This window comes from Marmota monax, unplaced genomic scaffold (assembly GCF_021218885.2).
Source record: "Marmota monax isolate L192 unplaced genomic scaffold, Marmota_monax_Labrador192_F-V1.1 WCK01_AAM20220418_F8-fsc00142, whole genome shotgun sequence".
In the NCBI taxonomy this organism is placed as follows: domain Eukaryota; kingdom Metazoa; phylum Chordata; class Mammalia; order Rodentia; family Sciuridae; genus Marmota; species Marmota monax.
The window spans coordinates 960,651-983,889 of NW_026692025.1; the positions used below are offsets into that span (position 1 = coordinate 960,651).

Genomic DNA, 23,239 nt, shown 5'->3' on the forward strand with positions numbered 1-23,239 from the left:
ACACCTTAAAGCTCTTGAGTAGGATCTCATTTAAAGCTTCCTGCCAAGTCTCCTATAGGGAAAAAAACTGAGGATGGGGTCCCAGCTGTGCAGCTTGGGGAAGCAGACGCTCAGATGAGCTGGTGCCAGGGTATGTTTTTCATATCTGGTTAGAGCTTAGGGGTTCCCCTTTTTGCATGCCAAAACTCTCCCACAAAGTGTTGCTTGTATTTTCTTGGTTTGGGGCACCAAATTGGAAGCAATCCTAGACCTTGCCAGAGTCTTATGTCCCCAAGGCCTTCAGGTTCCTGCCCACTCACCAGCACTAGAACTGATAACACTAGCAGGCTCCAACCAGTAAGTTAGGAGTCCATGTGTCTGCAGGTACAAATAGCACCCCCAGGACATAGTTCCACCCCGGGGACACTATGTAACAAATCTACTTTTCTCCTCAGTGCTTTTGAACAAAATATTGGATTTATGGCCCCTCCTCAAGAGTATTTTATCCTATTAGATAGGCCTCAAGGTGAATGTTCTATAGAAATGTAAAACAAAGGAAAAGAAAATTTTACACAGGACACTAAAGTCCCCAGATTTTTAATCAAAACATTTTATATTTTTTTTTGTTATGCCAGTTTGAGATTACTAACAATTATAAAATTCAACAGGAATACTTTAGAAATGCCATGAGTCAACTTTAATATGTAAAAATTACAACACTCTTCTCCCAGCAATAAGCAAGTCCATTCTTCAAATGTAAATGAGGGTTTATAACATGAGGGTACAGAAAAAGTTGTTTCTGCCGCAAACACAAGTAGCCAGATGGATTTGGGTAAATGCTGCTGTACACACAAGCACTGGACGAGTACACAAAGGACTGACAGCTAGGCCAGAAACAAGATGGCCTGTGAGGCCCATACCCAACACCAGAATAGACCACTGTACTTAAAGGCCATTGGAGACAAGATTTCCCCAGTGAACAAGTTGGTTCAGTTACTCTTTAATTTATCAAGAGTTCTACACCGTTTCATTGAGCAGACTTAATTTTTACAAACTTTTTGAACAGAGAAAGTAAAAAAAAAAAAAAAAAAAAACAGAATAAAGTAGGAGAGAACTATAATGTTAAAAATGGTCATTAATAAACAGATCCAGACAATTACTGGACAGTTCTAGGTCTGAAACTGAGGCTTCCCAACTCAAGCAAGCATAGAAGTCAATGGCATACAATCTGTCTTTTTTTTATCCACCCACATCCTTAAAACAGGACAAGATGGGATGACCACAACAGGTAGTATCACTGAGGTTTCAAGTAGCAGCTAAAATGTGCCAGAACTCTCCACCCTGTCCAGAACCTTTGTTCTACTCCCTCAAAACAAAAGAAACTGTTTTCTCAATAAGGCTTTCATCTCTCCCACCAGCTGGGCACAAGGCTTAATGTCACCTTCACTACTCAGACATCACTTCCACCACTTTTGCTTTCTTCTTCTTCTTCTTCTTCTTCTTTGTGGTGTCACTGTCCTGGAGAGATGAGAAACAAGCTTACAGCATCCATTGCAAAACAATTATGACTCCCCACAAAGAAAATCTGATAAATTCCACATAGGTTTGTAACCCTTTTCAGGACTTGTAAGGACATTCTGGGATAAATTTTGCATGTGAGCTGATGTCTGTGACATCCTAATGGTCTACTTTTGTAAGCTGAAACATTCAGATGATAAAGGTATAAATCCTTCCTACCCCTTGTCAACAGAATTCGAACTGGGCCCATTAATATAGTATGTCCCCATGTTCATCCCATGAGAGTGGACAAAGCACTCCAGAACACAGGGAAGCACTAAAGGTGAGAGATCAAGGTAACATCCCATCCTTGTGTTATAGCTTCAAGAGTAATGAAGCCAGCACCACCTAATTCTTTCCCTAGCCAAGGACTAAGCTAGCCCAAGGAATCCAACTGCTTATACATACCCCATCTCCAGGCTCGCCCCCATGCTCTAATGCAGCTTTGGCCTTTTTATCTTTCTTATTCTTCTTCTTTTCCTTCTTGATCAACTGGGGAGCTGCTGGAGGGTTCTCATCACTTTCACTCTCACTCTCTCGCTTCCGCTAAAATGAAAATGATTGGTTGAAAGTTAGATCTTTGTTAGTTACAGACAAGAAAAATTCAGTACATCCAAAAGTCTTAAGAACCCAACTAGACCCAACAATAAGTAAAGCTGTGGGACACAACAGGAGTACCACAGTCGCAGCATGGGGTTTAGGGACTAGAAGGCCCTCAGAAGTCATTTGTCTCACAGGTGGACTACAGGACCTAAGAGTGGTCCCTAAATTCTTACAGAATGTAGGCAAAGTTGGAATTCACATCTGACAAGTGAGAAGTTCTGCCAACAGTTTATAAGTCACTAAGTATCACCCAAGTTGCCACCATTTACTTTACTTTCACCCTTTAAACACTGGACTGCTGCTGGCTAGTCTCATTCTCCTCACAGCAGACACACAGGGAACATGAATCAGAGAAGCCCACAGAGCCCAAACCAGGCCCCCAAGGCAAATATGGGACATTATCTGTGTATGCACTGCAGCTAGGATGAGGATGAGAAGCTGAACTGAGCGTAAGATTGGTGCTTAGAATTATCTCCTGAAGCACATTTCCAACAGACCATGGCATGCTACTCACCTTTGGGACTTTTACAGCTTCAGAAACTACCTGTGGGGCTTTTACCACTTCAGCAACTAAAGGTGTAGTTTTTAATACTTCAGCAACCACCTCTCTTTTGCCAGAATCACTGAAATAGAAGAAGCAGTAATAAGTCAAATTGGCTGAGCAGCTTTCCACAGCAGTTCTGCTATATTCTGAGTTATTCAGCAATACTGGGTAAGCCCAAAACCACCACAAACATACTAACTCTGGACAGAATTCACCAGTTACTATTACAGACTTACTCCCTCGAGAGTCAAACGACCAGATTAGAAAGAACTGTGTGCTATACAGGCCTGAGCCCTTACCTGGCCCAGGCAGCCAAGGTTTCACAGAACCCAGCGAAGAAAACTGAACTGAAGCACTGGGTCCTATAGTTGGGCACTTAGCACATTTGCTCAAAATAAAATTACTCTCACTCTCTACCAGGGATCTGCAACCTCTTATCCTCATCTGTCATCAATGTCCAAATGAAAACTTTCCTGTCTCTACCCAGTCCCTGAAACATCTTACCCTCACCTGTAGTCAATGTACTCCTGCTTCCAGGTGGCAGGAGTGTTATCTGTGGGTTTGCCATGCTTGTCCAGAAGACCCTGCTTGATCATTAGCTTCTTCTGACTTGCCTGGTAGTACATTGGGGTTAAAATTAGAATGGTGTATCAATGCAAAAAATAGACATTGTGACTGCACACTATATCCTTAGACATACCCTGCTTACACAGAATGGCATAACATTTCTCCCTTGTGTATCCTAAGAAGAGCATCCCCCTCCTCTGCAGAATTGTCCTCAATTGTTCCCTCCCCTCTTCACCTCACCAATACCTAACCCATCCACCCTTCACACTGCTTTAAAAGAAAATCCCTTGCCCAGATTCCCTGACCCAGATAAACTCCTCACTGTGGATTCCCCAACCCTGGGGACCTCTCTGACCTTTTTTTTTTTTTTCTGGTATCAGGGATTGAACACAGGAGCACTTAACAACTGAGCCACATCCCCAGCCCTATTTTGTATTTTATTTAGAGACGGGGTCTCAATGATTTGTTTAGTGCCTCGCTTTTGCTGAGGCTGGTTTTGAACCCGTGATCCTCCTGCCTCAGCCTCCTGAGCCACTGGGATTAAAGGTGTGCACCACTGCACCCAGCATCTCTGCACGTCTAACAGCCATTAACTTGGCTAAAATTCAGCATCCTGCTATGTATGTATTTAAGAAATGCCCAACTGTTTTGCCCCATGAGGCCACAAATCTTTGAGGTCTACGATGCAGCCTGACTCTGTTCACTGTCAACAATCCAACACGATGCAAGGCTACAGTAGTAAGGACACACCAAGATTTATAAGAGCAGGTACTAAACAGTAACACAAAGCAAAATAACCCAGCAAGGCCTAAAACCCAGTCCTATTTACCTTTGGACCCAAACCCCACTTCCGAGGGTAGGTGTCTCTCTCCATAATCACTCTCTTGATCTTTGCTACTATACCATGGTCACAGGTAGAGATCACTGCTGTGGTCATCAACGCAATAGCTGTAGGCATTGGAAATAAAAGAATGATTTAAAGGGGAAGGGCTTGATAATTAATGAATCCCAATTCTACTGCTTCATGACTTTTAAAACCCCACTTACAGCCCTGAGATCTACCACCTCAACAGGGGTTTCCTTTGCTTAGACTGTGAATATGGAGAAAAATCCTCCATTATAGGAAGAAAGCTTCTGAAATGATGCTAACTTTACCAATTTAAAGACACCTAACCAAAGCAAGTGGATACACATGGCAGGTTTGTGGCTTAGGACATGTATAGGCTTGGCACACATGTCCCCTAAGGGCCATGGAATGTTACAAGAAAATGGATCCCGGCAACTTCAATCTGTGGGATTGAAGCCTTCTATGACTGCCTCACCTGCTCACAGAGTGAGTTGACATGCTTTGTTTACTTCTAGTATAAATTAGAACTATTAAATGAATAGTCTGACTCACTCATTAAGAGGGGCACAGGGTATTTAAAGTCATAAGGAGTGACCAAATAGTAGCGAAACTTTCATAAATTAAAAAAAAAAAAAGTTACTTATTAAGCTACCTGCAAGCAGACAAGGAGCAAAATAAAGGATCTTTATTTTTGATTACCACAGACAACCACAACCACTCATCACCAGTGATTTCCTATATTCTCTCTGGAGAGCCAAGAATCTACTCATTTGAAAGAGAAACCCCACTTATCTCCTCCTCACCTGCACCTGACTGACCTCCCCCTTTACTGTGACCATCTGTAGACCTTAGGAGACACCATGAATAGATCAACTTAAGGAGTCAGTATGTGCAGACTGGCTCTCAGCAAGCATAGCTATGATGATGCAGAATGGAGCCCCATCTCCAGAACTGATGAGGGTGACATCCCTCCTTACCCATGCAGATTGCTTCCCCCTTGGTAGTGATGACCACAATCTCCTGGTTGACCTCAATGCCATCTTCATATCGGAGAACACCTGGCAGCATAATCTTGGCCCCATAGCAGATTGCATTTACCTACAGAGATGGTATCACATGTGAGGCCCCCAGCCACTGCCCTCCATCCCACTCCTACACTCTATAACAGGAGAGGTGAGAGCAGGAAAGGTAGCTAACGGCACTGATAGTTCAATAGGACATCAAGGGTCACAGAATAGTAGCAGCTACTTACTGCATGCTAGGCACTGGTCTAAAAACTTTACACATCTCATTATTCCCATGAATCCCTAGTTGCTGAAGAACACATCCCTCTTTCTTCACTAAGTTACATAATCAGATATTTAGGTGCTACTTTTCTCCTATGACATATAGGTGCTGTCATTTTAAACAAACCTGCCTTACTTTTCATAAACTGCCCCCTACTAACTTTTACCAGGAGAAAGAACAATACATTTACTGGAGATGCAAGCAGTAACAGAATCCCAAAGTAACTTGCAAAAAGTTAAGTAGGCCTGCTCAATCACACAAGTTTTGGCATAGAACTTATAAGCCAATGGTTAACTCCCTAGAGTTTGATGGCATCCGATGCATCCATGTATCTCATGACATCTTGTCTTCACTTGACCACATTCCACCCTCTCCTTAAATTCACCCAGAAGATCACATTTACACGTGACTTGTTTTCAATTCTTAATAGTGCCATGTTTTAGTATACCTCTTTAATCTTTTAACCTTTTATTATAGACTATGACAATTATCAACCTCAAATTATTACACGGAAATATCCCTCAAGTTAGAAAAAAATTTATGGCTACATAGTATTTAACAAAAATTGATTATGCACCAAGCCACAAAACAATCTTAATTTATAAAAGCCTACATTCTCTAATCATATTACAATTAGAAATAAAAAAAGCTATTTTAAAAATTCCAGACCCTTAAAAAAAGAAAGGGTCAAACTAAAATAACTGCATTTCACTTGCATTACTAAGAGGACTACTCTTTTTTGTTTGTTGTTATTTGGTAATAGAGATTGACACTGGATCCCAGAGCACTTAACCATAGAGCCGCTTCGTAACCCCCCCCCCCCCTTTGAGATGGGGCCTTGCTCAGTTGCTGAGGCTGGCTTTGAACTTGTGCTCCTGCTTCAACCTCCCTAGTGGCTTGGATTACAGGCATGTGCCACTGTGTGCAGATGAAGACTTCTTCTCTTAATTATAAGGCTACATAGTAAATCTGCTAAGAAAAAGGCTTGATAAGCTCAGTGGGATCTAGATTTCATTGCCTCAAAGTATAATTTATTTAAACAAGAGTTTTTATTAAAATTCCCACAAGATAAAAACAGTTGTTAAAGATCTGAAACTTTAGTCTCAAAATTTCCCCATCAAAACAACTTTTTCTAACAATAATTTAAATAAGTCAAGGTTTCTTATGCACATGCAGAAGTAACAAGTTAAAGAGAGGCCAAATTTTTTTTGTACCACCAAGTCTATTACCTGAACCAAGTTACTTATAACTGTTAAAAGTCAATGTTTAATTTGCTCTATTTTTAAACAGAAGGAGAATTAGCATTAAACCTTTAAAGATATATATATGGTTTTGACTTCATAGATGTTTCCGTTATTAACAGCAGAGAACCTAGCATCTAACCTATGCCAATAGGAGGGGAATTGGACCCTAAGGAAAATGATAAATGTAAATTCACAGTACTAATGTTTCATTTTTTAAAAATAGAATGGTTTCAGAACATGGACTGTCTCATCTCTGGAGTACATCCTATCCAAATGTGGGCTCTTAATCCAGAACTTACTGCACTATCTTTCATAACCAATCGTTTATGGGATGTCAACAGCTTTTCCAAAGGGTAAACAACTCGCCGCAGGTAACTCTCATCCTTGTGGTTATCATATAGCCACTGAGCATCAAGCACATCATGCATTGTCACCATATGGTCCTGAAAAGCAACCACAGATGAAAGTAATTCAGTGTCTTCATATCTCAAATATCCACCAGAACCCAAACTTCTTAAAATTGAAGGTAACTACTTGTGAACTTGTCTGCTAGTCTAAGGTCATTAGGAATCTTCAGTCTCTTAGAATTGTTATTTTAACTGTTGCTAAATTAGATTTAAGCAGGCATTTTTGTAGACCAGGAAGTAAATAGAATAGATTAATATTTTCTATCTGATCATCTCCCCTAGTCAATTTTAATGTTCCAAAGTTTAATTAACAGAACAGGGAAGCTGCCCTGAACTGAACTCAACACTTTGGAAATAGTCTTTCCCAGGATATGAAGCATGTAAGGTTCCATCAAGGGCTGGCAGATATTAAGAATCAGTTCTAACGCCTCTAGCCCCACAATGGCATACCTTTTCACTCATGACTCCAGAACGAACCCTCCGAAGTTCCTGCATCTGACCGCCAACTCCCAACAATAAGCCAAGGTGTACACACAGTGTCCGAATGTAGGTGCCAGCCTCACAACTCACCCAAAAGATTCCTGAGACACATATACAAAAAAGTAGCACCTATTTTACAGAGTAAACACATATTTGGTTGTGAACCCGAGTTATTCTCCATCTGAGCCATCAGGCCTAGAGATGACAGATGCAGGAGAAGAATATACAATGCGCTAAGTGCATCTACTTTTAACAACAGAATGGAACCCTCAAAAACGCATTCCTACTCACTTGCAGTCTGTGGCAATTCAGGTACTCACAGGTCTAACGACTCACCTAGTCTTCTTTCAGGATCATATTCAATCATCTTGCTCTCATAGATAGTCCTCACTCGGAGTTGCCTCTTTACTGCAGCAATAAGTGGGGGTCGCTGGAACAGGGCACCTGTCAGAGTTTCTAGGGCCTAAGAATAAATACAAACCAAAGCACTTTCATCACATAGATTCTTACATAAGTTTAAAGGGCATATTTGGGGGATTTATAACACAATTGAGACACAGGTTTATTTCAATTATTAAGATCAAAAATACCCTTTTTAAAGACATCTTTAAATTTTTTTTTATTTTTATTTTTTAGTTGTAGATGAACAATACCTTTATTTATTTTTATGTGGTGCTCATGGTGGAACCCAGTGCCTCACACATACCAGGAAAGCACCCTACCACTGAGCCACAATCACAGCTCTAAAATGCCCTTTCTTTAACTACTCAGGTAAGGGTTTGTCCTCACCTCCTGTATTCCCCTCCTCAGGCTAGCTAAGGAAGCCCACTGAAAAGGGCATAAGAGATAATAAACTAGAAAAGCTAACCTAGTTAGGGGCTCAGAAACCCAAGCAGTCTAAGGTGCCCTCCCTACAGTGGCAGACTTACCCTAGAAAGCTGAGTCCCCCCTTCAATAGCATTGTGCAGCCGGACAATTCCCACATACTCTTTGCCTGAAAAATGACAAAAGAGTAGTCAGGTGTGGCCACTAAGTTTTTTAATACTTCTAACATGCCTAATCACTGCCATTTTGCATAGCAGAAAACGCAGATATTTCACATCATGTTTACATAAAACTTTTATTAAGAGACAGATTTCATGGTGCTGATGGGAACAAGAAATGAAGTTATTTTTCTCACTTGGAGGTCAATGGGGCTGACAAGAACAGCTGGACACCCAGTACAGAGCCCAATTGGAAAATACCTTGCTAAGGTAAGTAGAATTTTCTCAGGTGAGAATGAGAAAAAGGGTACTTTAGGCAGCAGGAGAGGAGCCTGGAATGACAAGCCCAGAGCTGGACAGAATTCTGCCTCAGTGTTAGAAATGAATTCGTTGACTCAATGTGCACATGACCAGTATCTCAAACTCCAAAAGAGACCAACCTGGGTCTGGCAAAGGACAGAAGGGCACATGAAAACCAAAAGAATATCCCTGCTTCAGGAATTTCTCTCTCCTAATTAAGAAATTTCCAAGAGCCAAAATGCACAAGGGAAGCAAATGCAGAGTGCCTTCCAATCTCTTAACTAGCCAGCCCTCTGCTCCATCTTTCACATACCTGCACTCTGTTGTGATTTCACCAAACGTGTTGCACGTTCTATGCACACGATTAAACAGCCAGTCACCTTTGGATCCAAGGTGCCACTGTGTCCTGTCTTCTCTACCCGAAGTATTCGTCGGATCCAGGCTACCACCTCATGGGAAGAGGGGTTAGAGGGCTTGTCAAGATTAATAAAACCTGTCCTAGAATGGGGAAAAAAAAATGTACTACCTGTTCTGAACTCTTCAACCAACCAAAAACAAAAATCACTACCACCACCATCACCAAAAATAATTTTCTGAAGAATTAAAAAGAAAAAAAATCCATCACAGATATAGGTTATATATCCAGGGCAAAGCCATTCTAAGATGACACTACCTCTTTGAATATGAATAATGTGAAAGCATTATTTTGAAAAGAACTTGATTGAACAATGCTTGATCCCAACACATTTACCTGATATAGTCCCCAATCTCCCTCTTCAGAGGATTTGAACCACAAGGAAGAGGTGTATAGTGTGTTGTCCTTACATTTAGCTTATCGAAATTCTAGAAAGCAACAATATAACACAAAATAAATGAACCACTGACACATCTAAAACAAGAGTTAGCACCATCATCAACCCTTAAAGTTCATAAATCTAGATTTTTGTGCCTACATTACCATTAGTTGCTGTGACAGACTGTTAAAACTCTTTAAATACTGGGAAAATTCCCAATATTGGAACAAGACAAATTTGAGCACTTACTTGTAGATTCAAGTCATTACTCTAGAAAAAGAGACTTACTGGGGTACTACAGAACACATACTGGGCTTCATTGTGCAGGATTTGAATAAAACATGGAATAGCTTTGATTTTCTCAGCAACAAAAGAGCCAAACTGAAGATGACTGGCAATGTTTCTGAACATGGCCAGCTTATTCTTGCTCCATATGCCCCACATCTCTGTTCCTTTGTAATCTCCTGAAACTTGATCACCAGTTGGTTAAGAATTCACTACCTGAAGTCTATCTTTCATCATCAGTTTAGTTTCTCCATGGTACCTACAACAACAGCAATAATGTTTCAACCACCTATCTCCCATTCCTGGAGTTTGGGACCTTACATACCCTGTTTATTAGCGTATTTCCAGGCCAACAACAGAAAAGAGATATTGCTTAAACGACAATGATTATCTGGCCAAGCAGAAACTCAAACTGATTAAATTATATAAATACCATTCTTTCATCATCCCATACACAATGATTTTTATTAAAACTGTCAAGGGATATCTCACTAACTTTTTTCTCTAAGACTCATAGCTGTTATCCATTTTTTTTTTAGTTGTAAATGGACACACAATAACTCTTTATGTATTTATTTTTATGTGGTGCTAAGGATTGAACGCAGTGCCTCACATCTATGAGGCAAGTGCTCTACCACTGAGCTACAGCCCCAACCCGAGCTGTTACCCATTTTAATTGTGAAAATTATGAAAAGTGTAATTTAACTCTATTTCTCAAGTACCCAATTTAAACCTCAAAGAAATAGTGAATACTATATGTTAGAAACTGTGCCTAAATACGTTTCATAGAACTAACCCTCAGCCCAACTTCCTAAGTGAAGATATTATGAGCAAACTGCCTTAAAAAGTTTAAACAACTAGTCCAAGATCACACACAATGTGATTCAAATAGGTCTGGCCTAAAAGCCCAGAAGTAAAGCAATGCAAGTCTGGTCCACAAACTGGTGCAGGTGTACAAGATGGAGGAAGTTAAGAAACGAACTTGTTTATAAATTTTGATAGTAATTTAACATTGTGGTGACATTTTTACTGTACAACAATGTTGGATGCACTGGAAATTTTAAAATAACCTGGCCCTTTATCTCAGATACCTGAAATGTCACTGTTTTAGACTGTGATTTATTATGGTGGCATTTGTTAAAGTGAAAGATTTAGTAGTAAATATGCTTTTTTATTTTATTTATTTAAAAATATTTTTTAGTTGTAGATGGACACAGTATTTTATTTATTTTTATGTGGTGCTGAGGATTGAACATAGTGCCTCAGGCATGCAAGGCAAGTGCTGTACCACTGAGCTACAACTCCAGCCCCTAGTAGTAAACATTCTTAATTAACTGTTTAACAATTAGAAATAGTGTCAAAGTCAGACATCAACCTTACGCACACAGCACATACCTTTAGCAACAAGGGCCACTGAGATGTATCCAACTGAGCCACTTTGGATTCTGGTTTGATAAGAAATTCTTCAGCATGCTGTATTTCCTTCAAGAGGACAGACACATGACCTATTAGATCTTTCCATCCATTTTGAACAATTCCATTACTACCACAACAGTGTATGCCTTTTAAATGACAAATAAGGCATTGTGTGCCTTTTCCTCAGAACCTCCACAGGGAAGAAATGAACCAGAAGCTCTTTAGGTGAAGTGCCATTAAGATGGGTGCAATACATTTAAAATAAGAGGAAATGGGGGTCTGCTGATCGGACAAGAAAGAGAAATCCAGGAAGAACAGTTGCTGTTGCCAACAGCATTTTGTAAACTATGTATAATTAGAAACTTAGGTTGTCTGCCTTTGGCTTTTCAGTGTTTTGGCTCTAAACAATGACTAGTGAATGCTAGCCCATTCGTTGAGAATATTTAATACTTCTTTAGTTTAATATGTTAAGTAGTCTTTTTAGTCAAAGCAAAGTAAAATACATCCCTACTTACAGCTACATCTTCTTCTTGTAAAGACTTCCGCTCCTTTTTCTTCTTATGTTTCTTTGGTAAAATAACTACTAAAACAAACACGAGATTTGGTAATTTTTCCTCAGAACAAACGAAACAAAACTGAAAGTTAAGACAGGTAGAAAAAGGATTTTAATCTAGCACTGGTGCAGAAAACTCAAATGGGTAAGGCCAAACACATGGGTCGACTGCCTGGTAATGAGTGCAAGCTGTTGCACGTGCTGATTTCCCTTCCAATTCACCACGTGGCTGTGGCAAGGCTCAAACACCCAGCAGAAGCGCTCACCCATGGGCCAGAAAGTTCCACAGGCGGCCACTCAACTGTTCATGCGGGCTTGTGTTCTCTAGGACGTTTTGAACTCGGAGTTATCCCCATTCCGGGACCACCCGGCCTTTTCCCCACACCTTCTTAGTACCCTCGCTCTCTTCATCCCATGACACTAATGGCGACACGAGTTCTAGGTGTACTCTCAGAGGTGGGAAGCCTGAAACCCGTGGAGTACAGTTGCCTCTAGAGCTTCTGCTCGACACTCCTCCGTGGAGTCAGGGCCAAGAGGCAAGGTAGGCCTAAGGCTCGGCGGGTACGCGGCAGACCCACCAGCGAGAGCAGGCAGCAGGCGCGGGGCCTGATGCTATCTCCCCACCCCTGGCTCCTCAAGACTTCAAAGGGTCGCCCAGGTCTCACTACCAAGGCGCCCGCAGCCCTTACCTTCCTCGTCCGCCATGTTGTACAGCACCGCGTGCGTTCCAGGCACGCCACCCCCGAAAAAACTACCGCAGACTCCCGCCGCTAGGGTCCGTCAGGCCGCGCCACCAGGACCCGCCCACCCGCGCACCGCCCGTGCGTGCCGCGCCGCAGGGCGGGAAGGGGAGGGACTTCACTGGGGGTGGGGCCTGGGACGCGCGCGGGCCATCTACTAAATGTCATTGGCTGCCTCTGCAAATTGCCGGGCACGACTGCGCATGTGCTTGAGGACTCACCCAGCCTCTGATGGTTCCAGCTGGAGGCGCAAGCGCCGCGCGCCTCCAAGGCCTGCACCGTGTGGGCGTGGCTCTGGCAGTCGCTTGCTAGTGGTCTTAGCTTTGACTTCCCACCCTCAGGTTCTGTAAGTAGAAACCCGCGGCCATCTCACGCCTACCCGTTCAAGTTGGTGTCAGAACAATTACGTTGAAAAAATAAAACGTCGAGGCACAAGAAGGATGAAAGCCCTTTGCTGCTTGGAATTTACTTCCAGTTAGGGCGATGCTGACCAATAGGAATAGAGTGAGAGCCATGTGTGGACCTGCACATTTTCCAGCAGCCACATGAAAGAAAAATAAAAGGATGAAAATTTATTATAGTAAAAAATTTTATTTTGCCCTGCATAGCTGAGATATCACCATTTCTGGTGGCTTTTCTCCACCATTACTGCTGTCTATGACTCGTCTAGATTTTTCCAGTGGCCTCCTACAGGTGCATCTGTTTCTACTTTTAGATCCTGTCCCTTCTCTGCTCAAAATCTTTTAAGGCTTCCCATTGTAGTGGGTTGAACAGTGGTCCCCCAAAAGCTATGTCCACAACCTAACCTTCAGACCCTGTGAATGCAATAGTATTTGCAAAAGGGTCAGTGAATAAATAATGAAGTTAAGGATCATGAACTCATCCTGCATTACTTGGCTGAGCCCTAAAACCAATGGCAAGCTCCTTACAAGACAACGGAAAAGTCAGAAGAGGAAAAGTTCAAGTGAAGGTGAAGGCAGAGATTGACATGCTTTCAGATTTCTAGCCTCTATAATTGTGAAAGAGTAAATTTCTGTGGGTTTTAAGCCACTGGTTTGGAGATAATTTGTTATAATAGTCCAAGGAAACTAATACACCATCTCACTAAAGAGCAAAAGCCAAAGTTCTTACAATGGCTATGAGAATTTGCCTCCAATTCTTCTTCTTGAGTTCATGTCCTTCCAATCATGCCCTTTATTACTTTCCTCCTGCCATGATGGCTCTTGCCTGTTCCTGAGTATTATAGGGGCATTCCTCCATCTTGGGGCTTTCATACCTGCTCTTCCCTCATTGTCTGCTCCACTATTAGAATATTATAGCTTTATCAAGGCAGGAAATTTTTGTCTGTTTTGTTCACTGCTATATACTCCTTCCTATAGGCTACAAACTGGAACCAAATTGGATTCTCTCCAAGGATATTCATAGCACAATTATTCACAATAGCCAAAGGGTGGAAACAATTCAAATGGCCATCAGCAGTTGAATATATAAACAAAAAGTGGTCTATCCATATCATGGAATATTATTTACCCATAAGGAAGGAATTAAATATGATATTAATACGTTTTACAACATAGATGAACCTCGAAAACACTATGATGAGTGAAAGAATCAAAAGACATAAGGCCACATATTATATGATCCCACTTACACAAACTGCTCAGTATAGGCAAATCTAGATAGAGGCACATTAATGGTTGCCTAGTACTAGGAGGTTCAGGATAACACTGGAAATAACTGCTAATGAGTTATTAGCAGAAGCAGGGTTTCCCTTTAAAGTGGCAAAATGTTCTAAAATTACATTGTGGTTATAGTTATATAAAATTTTAACAATTGTGGAATAAGATGGCCACTCATTACTGCTCTGAATAGATTAAAGGACAATCAAATTCCTTGAATTTTTTGTTGAGCTTATGGACAAAATTTCTATAACCATGCTCAAGGAATCACTTTTATAGCACAAAAAAAGGTAACCAAAACCCAAAGTTATATTTTGATCTAATGCCATATCAAATTACAAAACTCAGTGAATTTGCAGCTTTGTCAGTTCTCTAAATAAAAGTTCATGCAGGGCTGGGGTTGTAGCTCAGTGGAAGAGCACTTGCCTAGCATGTGTGAGGCACTGGGTTCGAGCCTCAGCGCTGCATATAAATAAATAAAATATAGGTATTGTGTCCATCTAATATATATATGCAATGGTTAGAAAAGAATAGAACACTGAGATTTGAAATGGGAATAAAAAGGAGAACAGGAAGGACTGAGAGTAGGAAGAATCCCTTGCACATTAAAACAACAGTAGGAGTTAGCAAATAGGTATCAGTAAAGAGGCAATATTTATACAATTGGAATTTGAAGGTTCTTTTATTTTGGTACCAGGGATTGAACTCAGGACCTCTCAACCACTGAGCCAAATCTCTAGCCCGATTTTGTATTTTATTTACAGACAGAGTCTCACTGAGTTGCTTAGGGCCTTGCTAAGTATCTGAGGCTGGCTTCGAACTTGGGATCCTCCTGCGTCAGCCTCTTAAATCACTGGGATTACAGGCTGCACTCAGCTTTGAAGATTCTTGACAACACGTTTGAGAACATAATTTAAATCAGATTTAAATATTGGTATAGATATTGTTCCATGTGAAGATCATGTCTAGATCAAGAATCCTATCCTAGAATTTTACCTGCAATGGACAATGGAGTTTGGGTGAGGATAGACAATGATTTAAGTAACTTCTTTGTTGATAGATGATGATAGCTATTAGAGTCTCATCCCAGATTATTTTCACCACATTGTCTTCACCACATCTGGCCAGATAACCAAAAGAAAGTTACCTGAGAATTCACTACAGTACATGGAGGACTTTACTTCTGATACCAAATTCTATGCCAGTTGGAAATACAGCCATACACCATTGCTTAAAATGGGGCAAGTTCTGATTACTTCATTGTCAGACAAATATCCCAGAGTGTATGTGCACAAACCTGGAAAACATAGCTCAATCACTCAGCATGGTGTCTTGATGCAGTCATAATGTGCATGAGGCTTCTGCCAGCTTAACATGGCATATTGGTTCACAGTAAACTTTTCTTTAGATGTAGAAGAGTACACACTAAAATAATGATAAACAGTATAGTACAGTAAATACATAAACCAATAATAGTTTATTATCAAGCATTATGTTCTGTACATAATTTTATGTCAATACCCATGGTCAGTGTTGTAGGTTTATTTATGCTAGCATCACCACAAACACATTATCTTTTGCTACCACTGTTATATATGTTTTATGTGGTATATGGCTGTATTTTGTTTGCAAGTAAAAGAAACTGACTTTTGCATGGTTTACCAAAAAATGAAATTTATTGGAAGGGTGAAATGGGCTCATGGACTCAATAAAGGACAGGTTTAAAGAATGAATATGATAAATACAGTTAGCCCTCCCAATCTATTTATTCCACATATGAGGTTTTAACCAACCACAGATCAAGAATATTCAGGAAAAAAAGTGGCATTTGTACTGAACATGTAAAAATGTTTGTATTATTATTATTATTAGTAGTAGTAGTAGTAGTAGTAGCAGTAGTAGTACAGGGGACTGGACTCAGAGGCACTTAATCGCTGCATCACATCCCCAGCCCTTTTATTTTTTATTTTGAGGCAGGGTCTCACTGAGTTGCTTAGGGTCTTGCTAGGTTGCTGAGGCTGACTTTGAGCTCACAATCCTCCTGCCTCAGCCTCCTGAGCCACTGGGGTTACAGATATGTACTACTGTGCCTTGCTCTTATCATATTTCCTAAGCAACATAGTATAGCAACTATTTACGTTACATTTAGTATTAAAAGTCATGTAGAAATCATTTAAAGTATATTGGAAGATGTATACTGATTGTATTCAAATATGTCTTACTTTGTCGTTCAGTATAAGTGACTTGAGCATTGACAGATTTTGGTACCTGAAGAGGTCCCAGAGTCAATCTCCTGTGGATATAGAAGGACAACTGTATAGAGATATATAAATAAATAAAGATATAGACACACTTCTATAAATGAATGAGAATGAGAGCAAATGTGTAAGCAGAGTGAGTGAACACTAAAGTTAGGCCTCAAAACTATTTATATCTCATATCTCACTTCCATAGTATGGTACTACACAAAGTTATACAGTTATATTAGACTTTAGTAAAAGATTGTAGAGATAAAAACAGAAAAACCACATTTCAAAAAAAATTTAAAACAATAGGTCTGAATATGACTTTTCCTCTACTTTAGGAGAAAAGCCCCTAACAACTAAACTCTTCATATTGTGTCTCCTTATAGATGCTCTTTAATTACTAACCTGCTTTTCTGCCCTCAGGTCCTATAGGGTAATGATTGATTGGTTTAAAATGTTTCACTAGTCATATGTAGTAAATGCTATTAGTTGGTTACCCAATAGCTATCCTTTTTCTTTTCTTCATTAATAATAAAATCCCAGTTTTATTCAATGCAACTGTTGCTTCATGTTACTAAGTTTTGAAATAGTTTATTGGGCAACAGTACAAAGTAAACTGTGGACAGTGACTGGAGTGACATAAGCTTAATCAGGTGGTTATTCCAATTTCTACTACAGTTTCAGATGTAATCTATTTGCTAAAACAATTGTGCACCTTTCCTAACATTTTCTATTTTCATTGACCTGGCCAATGTTGAAATGGTTTCTTGAAGATTTTGGTATGTTGCTAATTGTGACAAAACCTTGTGAGGATAGAGTGCTATCCTACAGGATCTGGAACATACTGTGAACCAGAGACCATTGAATGATGCATTTTTTCTCATGATCAGAATGTAAGAGGTCTGTGAAATATTGTGCTGGCAGGTTCTTTATATTAGGTATTCAGATAGGGCCAAATGGGGATGGCTTCTTTTGCTCCATGATGTCTAGGACCCTGGCTAAGATGATGTGATGACTAGCGGCGATGTAAAAGCTTTACACTTAACACTTAAATCTAGGGTTAATTTTGAGTTCATTTCTTAAAAATATATTTCTTTTAGTTGCTGATGGAACTTTTATTTTTATTTATTTATATATGGTGCTAAGAATTGAACCCAGTGCCTGACACATGCCAGGCAAGCGCTCTACCACTGAGATACAGCTCTAGCCTCTTGAGTTCATTTTAATATAAGTTGAAAGGTTTAGGTTAAGATTTTTGTTCATTTGATTTTTGGTTGTTTTTGCCTACTGTTCTGGTACTGTTTCTTGAAAAGGAAAACAGTTCCTCCACTGAACTGGACTTCAGTAAGGCTGAAGGGGAAAGGTAATTTGGGTGGCAAAAATCTTTTCAATTATTTCCTAAGATAACTGTAAATATTCATTTTGTCACCAAATGTCAAATTGCATATTTCTTTTTCTTTATAAAAATGTTAAGCCATAACCAAATAATAAAATAAAATTATTGTATCAAGAAAAAAATGGGGGCTGGGGATGTGGCTTAAGCGGTAGAGCACTCGCCTGGCATGCGTGCGGCCCAGATTCAATCCTCAGCACCACATACAAACAAAGATGTTGTGTCGGCCGAAAACTAAAAAATATTAAAAATTCTCTCTCTCTCTCTCTCTCTCTCTCTCTCTCTCTCTCTCTCTCTCTCTCTCTCTCCTCTCTCTTTAAAAAAAAAGAAAAAATTGGGAAATTTATGTAGGTCTATTTCTGGGTTCTCAATTCTATTTCATATATCTATCTCTCTGCTAATACTACACAGTCTTGAATATTGTAGCTTTATAAAAATCTTTGAAATTGTATGAAGAGATTTATGTGTTGGTTTTGTATTGTAAAACCTTGCAAAATTTACATACTAGTTATGAGGGTTGTTTTTATATATTCCTTAAGATTTTCTGTGAAGACAAATATGTCATGTGCAAATCAAGACTATTTCATTCTTTCAAATCTGTATTCTTTTTGCTTCTTTTTAAAAATCTATTTTACTGGCTAGAACTTCTGTCACAGAAGGAGAGGTGTTTCCAGAGAATGGTATGAGGGGTTCCCAGAGAGAAGGGGGAACACAACTCATGACCACCAAGGGTCTTGGCTTATGTGATGGAAAAGAATTCCAACATACACTGATCAAAGGCATAAACAGTTTATTTAGGAAAGCAGATACACATTCAAGGAAGACTGTGGGCTACCTCAAGAGAGAAATGCCTTTGTGGGTAAAACAAGGAACACATACTCAGGGGAGAATATGGGCCATCTTAGGAGGGACAAACATGTTTTGGTGGTTCCTGTCTTTTTTAAAAGAAATTTGATGAGAGTGGGTATGAGAAGGTAGAATGATATCTGTCTGATGATCTCAAAATGATTTATGATGGTCTAGTCAATCTCAGGATCCTTAGCTTGACATCATCTTTATTATCTGATCAATGGATAGTGCTGGAAAGTCCTCTAAATTATAGGTTCCTCAAGATATCATCTCTCTCTTTAATCTGTTTATTTGTGGGTTAATTAATAGTGAACAGATAGAATTACAGATTTTCTATGACTTTGGAAATGACAAGCCTGGGAGAAAGACTGGCTTAGGGAGTGACAGGTATGAAAAAGGATGTGAGATTTTTTAATTAAAAATTTATTTTCTATTCTTACCTTTATGTCTCCTTTCTACCTATTTTTAATTTCTTTTGTTCTACCTAATTTCCAATACTGTGTTGAATAACAGTGTTAAGAGTGAGCTGGGCACAGTGGTTCATGGTTGTAATCCTAGCAGCTGGGGAGGCTGAGGCAGGAGGACTGTGAGTTCAAAGCCAGTCTTAGCAACTTAGTGAGGTCCTAAGCAACTTAGGGAGATCCTACCTGTAAATAAAATATAAAAAGCACTGGGGATGTAGGTTAGTGGTTAAGCACCCCTGGGGTCAAAGCCCTGGTACCACACACACACAAAAAAGAGTGGATATCCTCTCTAGGCTCACAATGTTAATGAAACAGTATGCAATTTCTCACCATGAAATATGATGTTAGCTAAAGAACATCCTGTAGATATTCTTTAATGGTTTGTTGAATTTTTTTCTCATTAATGGGTGTTGGATTCTGTCAAATGCTCGTTCTGTATTAAATGATACAATAAAAGAAGACTTTTTTCTCTTAACTTTTAATGTAGTGACTTGCATTGATTGTATTTCATATATTGAATGACCTTGACATGTCTGGGGTAAACCCCACTTTGACATGGTATACAATTCTTTTTATGTTTTTTTGAGTTCCTTTAGCTAGTATTTTGCTAAAATTTTTTGTGTCTATAGTCACGAGGCATACCAGTCTCAGTTTTCATTTCATTTTTTTCAAAAAACTGTCTTTTTCTGGTTTGGGTATCAGAATAATACAGGCTTCACAGAATGAGTTGAAAAGTATTTGATTTGGGCTTGTGACAACAGTTTCATGTGATTTAAAATATAACAATAGTGGATGGATGGGGATATGGCTCAGTGTTAAGTGCCCTTTTGGCTTAATCCCTGGAGTGTGTGTGTGTGTATATAACAATAATGGATATGATATCAGTATTTTCTCATAAGAAGTGAGAAATACTATCATTCACAATAATAAAGCCAAATATCATACTTCAGATGGAATCTAGGTGGATTTCACTCTCAGAGAGAGATTTTATAGATGCCTGAATAGAAGAAAGAGAGTTCCCCTTTCTGAATTTTTATCATGACACTCCAGGCTTTATAGATTTATTAAAACAAGAGGTGGATAGGAAGTGGGAGATAAAGAAAGCCCAGTACCCTGATATTATTATCGCACTCCGTACACACAAGTATAGCTGTTTCCTTATATCTCTCCATGATTCAAAATTTTCTTTTCAAATTTCTTTTCTTTTTGTAACATATAATTTAGATGCATACTTCATGCCCATTATGACATAGTTGAAATAGAAATTCTTCTGTAAGAGTGAACGTTTATTTCCACAAATCCTTGTACTTATAAGATTTATAATACTAAATGAACTGCCAAACAAAACCTTTTATTTTCTTTCTCTTTTTTTTTATCAAACAAGAGAATTATGCATGTTAAGCAAGCGCTCTACCACTGGGGTACATCCCCAGCCTTAAAATTCTCTCCTCTTCCCAGGCTGGAGTGCCTTTATAAAGGTGTGAGCAAGGCTGTGAATCAGTAATGAACAGTGAAGCTCCCAAGGATTTACTGCATTTGATATGGCTACAGTTACTTCTAAGAGCTCAACCTGCCCCAAACTGAGACCAACAAAGAGTCCCAGTTATGGCAGCATTCTCTGGAGGGACCAGCCAGGCACCTGGTGGCAGACTGATGAAATCCATTTAGGAGGAGCAGCATTTTTTTTTCCTCAAATAGGCATTTATTTTGTTCATGGATTTTTTTGAACCCACATTTCTGCTTATTCTCCCCCATGGAGTTCCTGAACCCCTATTTGTATGTGCAATATCTCACATAATAGCATTCTGACCAAGGAAACCATCCTAAGGAAAAAGACACATGTCAGTGTGCTCATGTTCACCAGCAAAACTGGTGTTACAATGTATCTTATTACCGGGAAGCACCAATGGTGCAACATTGGTTTTATCCCATTGCAAGTTGCTTGAGACTGCCATCCAATCATATGGAATGCTTTTCTTTCTTTCTTTCTTTCTTTCTTTCTTTCTTTCTTTCTTTCTTTCTTTCTTTCTTTCTTTCTTTCCTTTTCTTTCTTTCTGGCAGTGAGAAAAACTATCATTCTGATTGAACCCAGGATGTTTGCATACTAGGCAAGTGCTCCACCAATGAGCAATAATCCCCAGCCCACAGCCCCATTTGGCATTTGTTATGCCATTGAACCAACTGGCAAACCATAGATCCTACTGAATTGGCTCAGATGATTGATGTTTATTATCAAGTGGAAATACAGTTATTGTTAAATAATGGGGTCAGGTAGTCTGTGTTTTCAATACAAGGGATTCTCTGGGGCACTTACTAATATTTCCATGACTAAGCAGCACCACTGAAGATCCATACTTATTAGGAATACTGGTTTGGGTCACTCACTAAGCAAAGACTTGTGACCTCTTGAGGAGAGTAACAGTAGAATATTGGAAGAAGGAAGTTATAAATACCAATTATGGTCTCATGACCAGACACAGAAATGAGAATTGTAGTAGCCCCTCCCACAGAACATTTTCCATCTTCCTCTTTATATTTTTTGTATGTATGAAATAAATGTTGATAGGGGTTAGCTTTATCATTTTTCTTTAGGTTATAAGATACTGATGTAGGGTGGTACTTGAACTAGGAGGGGAACCACTCTCTTCTAGACACTGGTATAACCTTTTTGTTTTGTGTACAAGTCTGTGTGGATATTGAGTAGCTAGGGAGGTGGTGTTCTGTGTGTCTCAACTTCCATTTCACACTCATTATATTGGAGAGGTGGAAAAGCTAAAAAGGTGTTTAATGCTCTCTCTAATCTAGATTCTGGATGTCAATTAGGTTTGGCTGGTCAGATTAGCTGGTGTGAGATTTAGAATGCAGAGAGGATGCAGATGGTTGCAGTGGTGGTGAGAATATAAGCGGGCTCTGAGATGTGAGTGTTGGCAGCAGCTGGAGCCAGCTTTGTGCCAGAAATTGTTTCCAAGCCTCTGCTTTGCAGCTCCTGTGGTGTGCCTTAAAGTCCAAACTCTGATGCACCCCCGATCTCATTGCTCCTGCACTGCCAACGATTTTCTAAGTACCTACCTCTGTAAAATAAATCCCCTCCTGCTTGCAACATCTAAATTCTCTTCCCTCTCTTATCCCTGACTGATTATAGAAGCCAAATGAACCCTGCCATACAAAATAGTCATCTCTTGGGGGCTGGAGTTGTGGTTTGGTGGTAGAACACCCCCTGTCTCACATGTGTGAGGCTCTGGGTTCCATCCTCAGCACCACATAAAAATAAATAAATTAAATAAAGGTATAATTTTTTTTAAAAAAATAGACATTTCTCCCTGGAAATTCTGATTATATGTAGGGTATCAGGTTAAGAATTCTCTTTGTAAATCATTTGTTTTTTCCAAGTGTCACTTCCGAGTGAGAAGCATTGTACCCAGTGAAAAGAGCATTGTAGAACAGGGAGCTGGCCAGATGCCAGCAAGCATCACAGAGATGGTTACCACATCATGGATACTGGTTCTAACTTTTTAAAAAAATATTTATTTTTTTAGGTGTAGATGGACACAACACAATGCCTTTATTTTTATGTGGTGCTGAGGATCGAACGTGGGTCCCGCGCATGCTAGACCAGCGGTCTACTGCTGAACCACAATCCCAGCCCCTGGTTCTAACTTTGATATGGTGCTTTTCAGTTATAAAGTATGTTCCTAAAGAGTGGAGAGTGGTGCTTGGCAGGAGGTTCTTGAGACAAACAGCTGTGACTACCTATGAATAATTTCTCAGTTGTGTGGCTCTGAACAAATGATATTATTACCCTATTTCTCGTTTACTTACCTGAAAAAATTGAGATAACCACACGGCCCATTGGATAGGATGTTTGTGCAGATCCAATGAGGTGATGCTTGTAAAGTGCTTAGGACCATAAATGGCATATTGTTAGCTTGGCACTGACAAATGTCACAATAAATATCAGGTCTTTTTATTGTTATCATTATCATTTAGAGTTCTTACCATACTTCCTGGTACAATTAACTTTA

General features: G+C 39.6%; 1 protein-coding gene and 1 non-coding gene across 3 annotated transcripts; both read right to left on the reverse strand.

The window, feature by feature from the left end:
• Positions 1 to 650: 650 nt before the first annotated feature.
• On the reverse strand, positions 651 to 12,662 carry Dkc1 (dyskerin pseudouridine synthase 1). 2 transcript variants are annotated; one of them, XM_046452457.2, is made up of 15 exons: positions 12,536 to 12,662; positions 11,809 to 11,876; positions 11,273 to 11,359; positions 9,550 to 9,641; positions 9,112 to 9,296; positions 8,445 to 8,509; positions 7,852 to 7,978; positions 7,486 to 7,616; positions 6,928 to 7,071; positions 5,075 to 5,195; positions 4,080 to 4,198; positions 3,194 to 3,297; positions 2,654 to 2,762; positions 1,945 to 2,082; positions 651 to 1,497 (listed from the first exon to the last, which is right to left on the reverse strand). In XM_046452457.2, the coding sequence occupies exons 1-15, from the start codon at positions 12,549 to 12,551 to the stop codon at positions 1,426 to 1,428; spliced, it is 1,578 nt and encodes a 525-aa protein (XP_046308413.1). In that variant the 5' UTR covers positions 12,552 to 12,662; the 3' UTR covers positions 651 to 1,425. The 2 variants fall into 2 exon arrangements, with proteins under 2 accessions (XP_046308413.1, XP_046308421.1); XM_046452465.2 differs by having other exon boundaries at positions 11,809 to 11,873; positions 12,536 to 12,649.
• LOC124098887 (small nucleolar RNA SNORA36 family) lies at positions 7,257 to 7,389 on the reverse strand. The gene has a single exon (XR_006853736.1). It is a non-coding gene; the product is annotated as a small nucleolar RNA SNORA36 family (small nucleolar RNA).
• Positions 12,663 to 23,239: the final 10,577 nt, after the last annotated feature.

Coding starts and splice junctions, on each gene's coding strand:
- Dkc1 (XM_046452457.2), bottom strand. Junction 9,297..9,549: donor GAGATTGGGGACTATATCAG/GTAAATGTGTTG, acceptor TCCCCATTCTAG/GACAGGTTTTATTAATCTTG. Junction 7,072..7,485: donor CTGGAGTCATGAGTGAAAAG/GTATGCCATTGT, acceptor GTTGCTTTTCAG/GACCATATGGTGACAATGCA.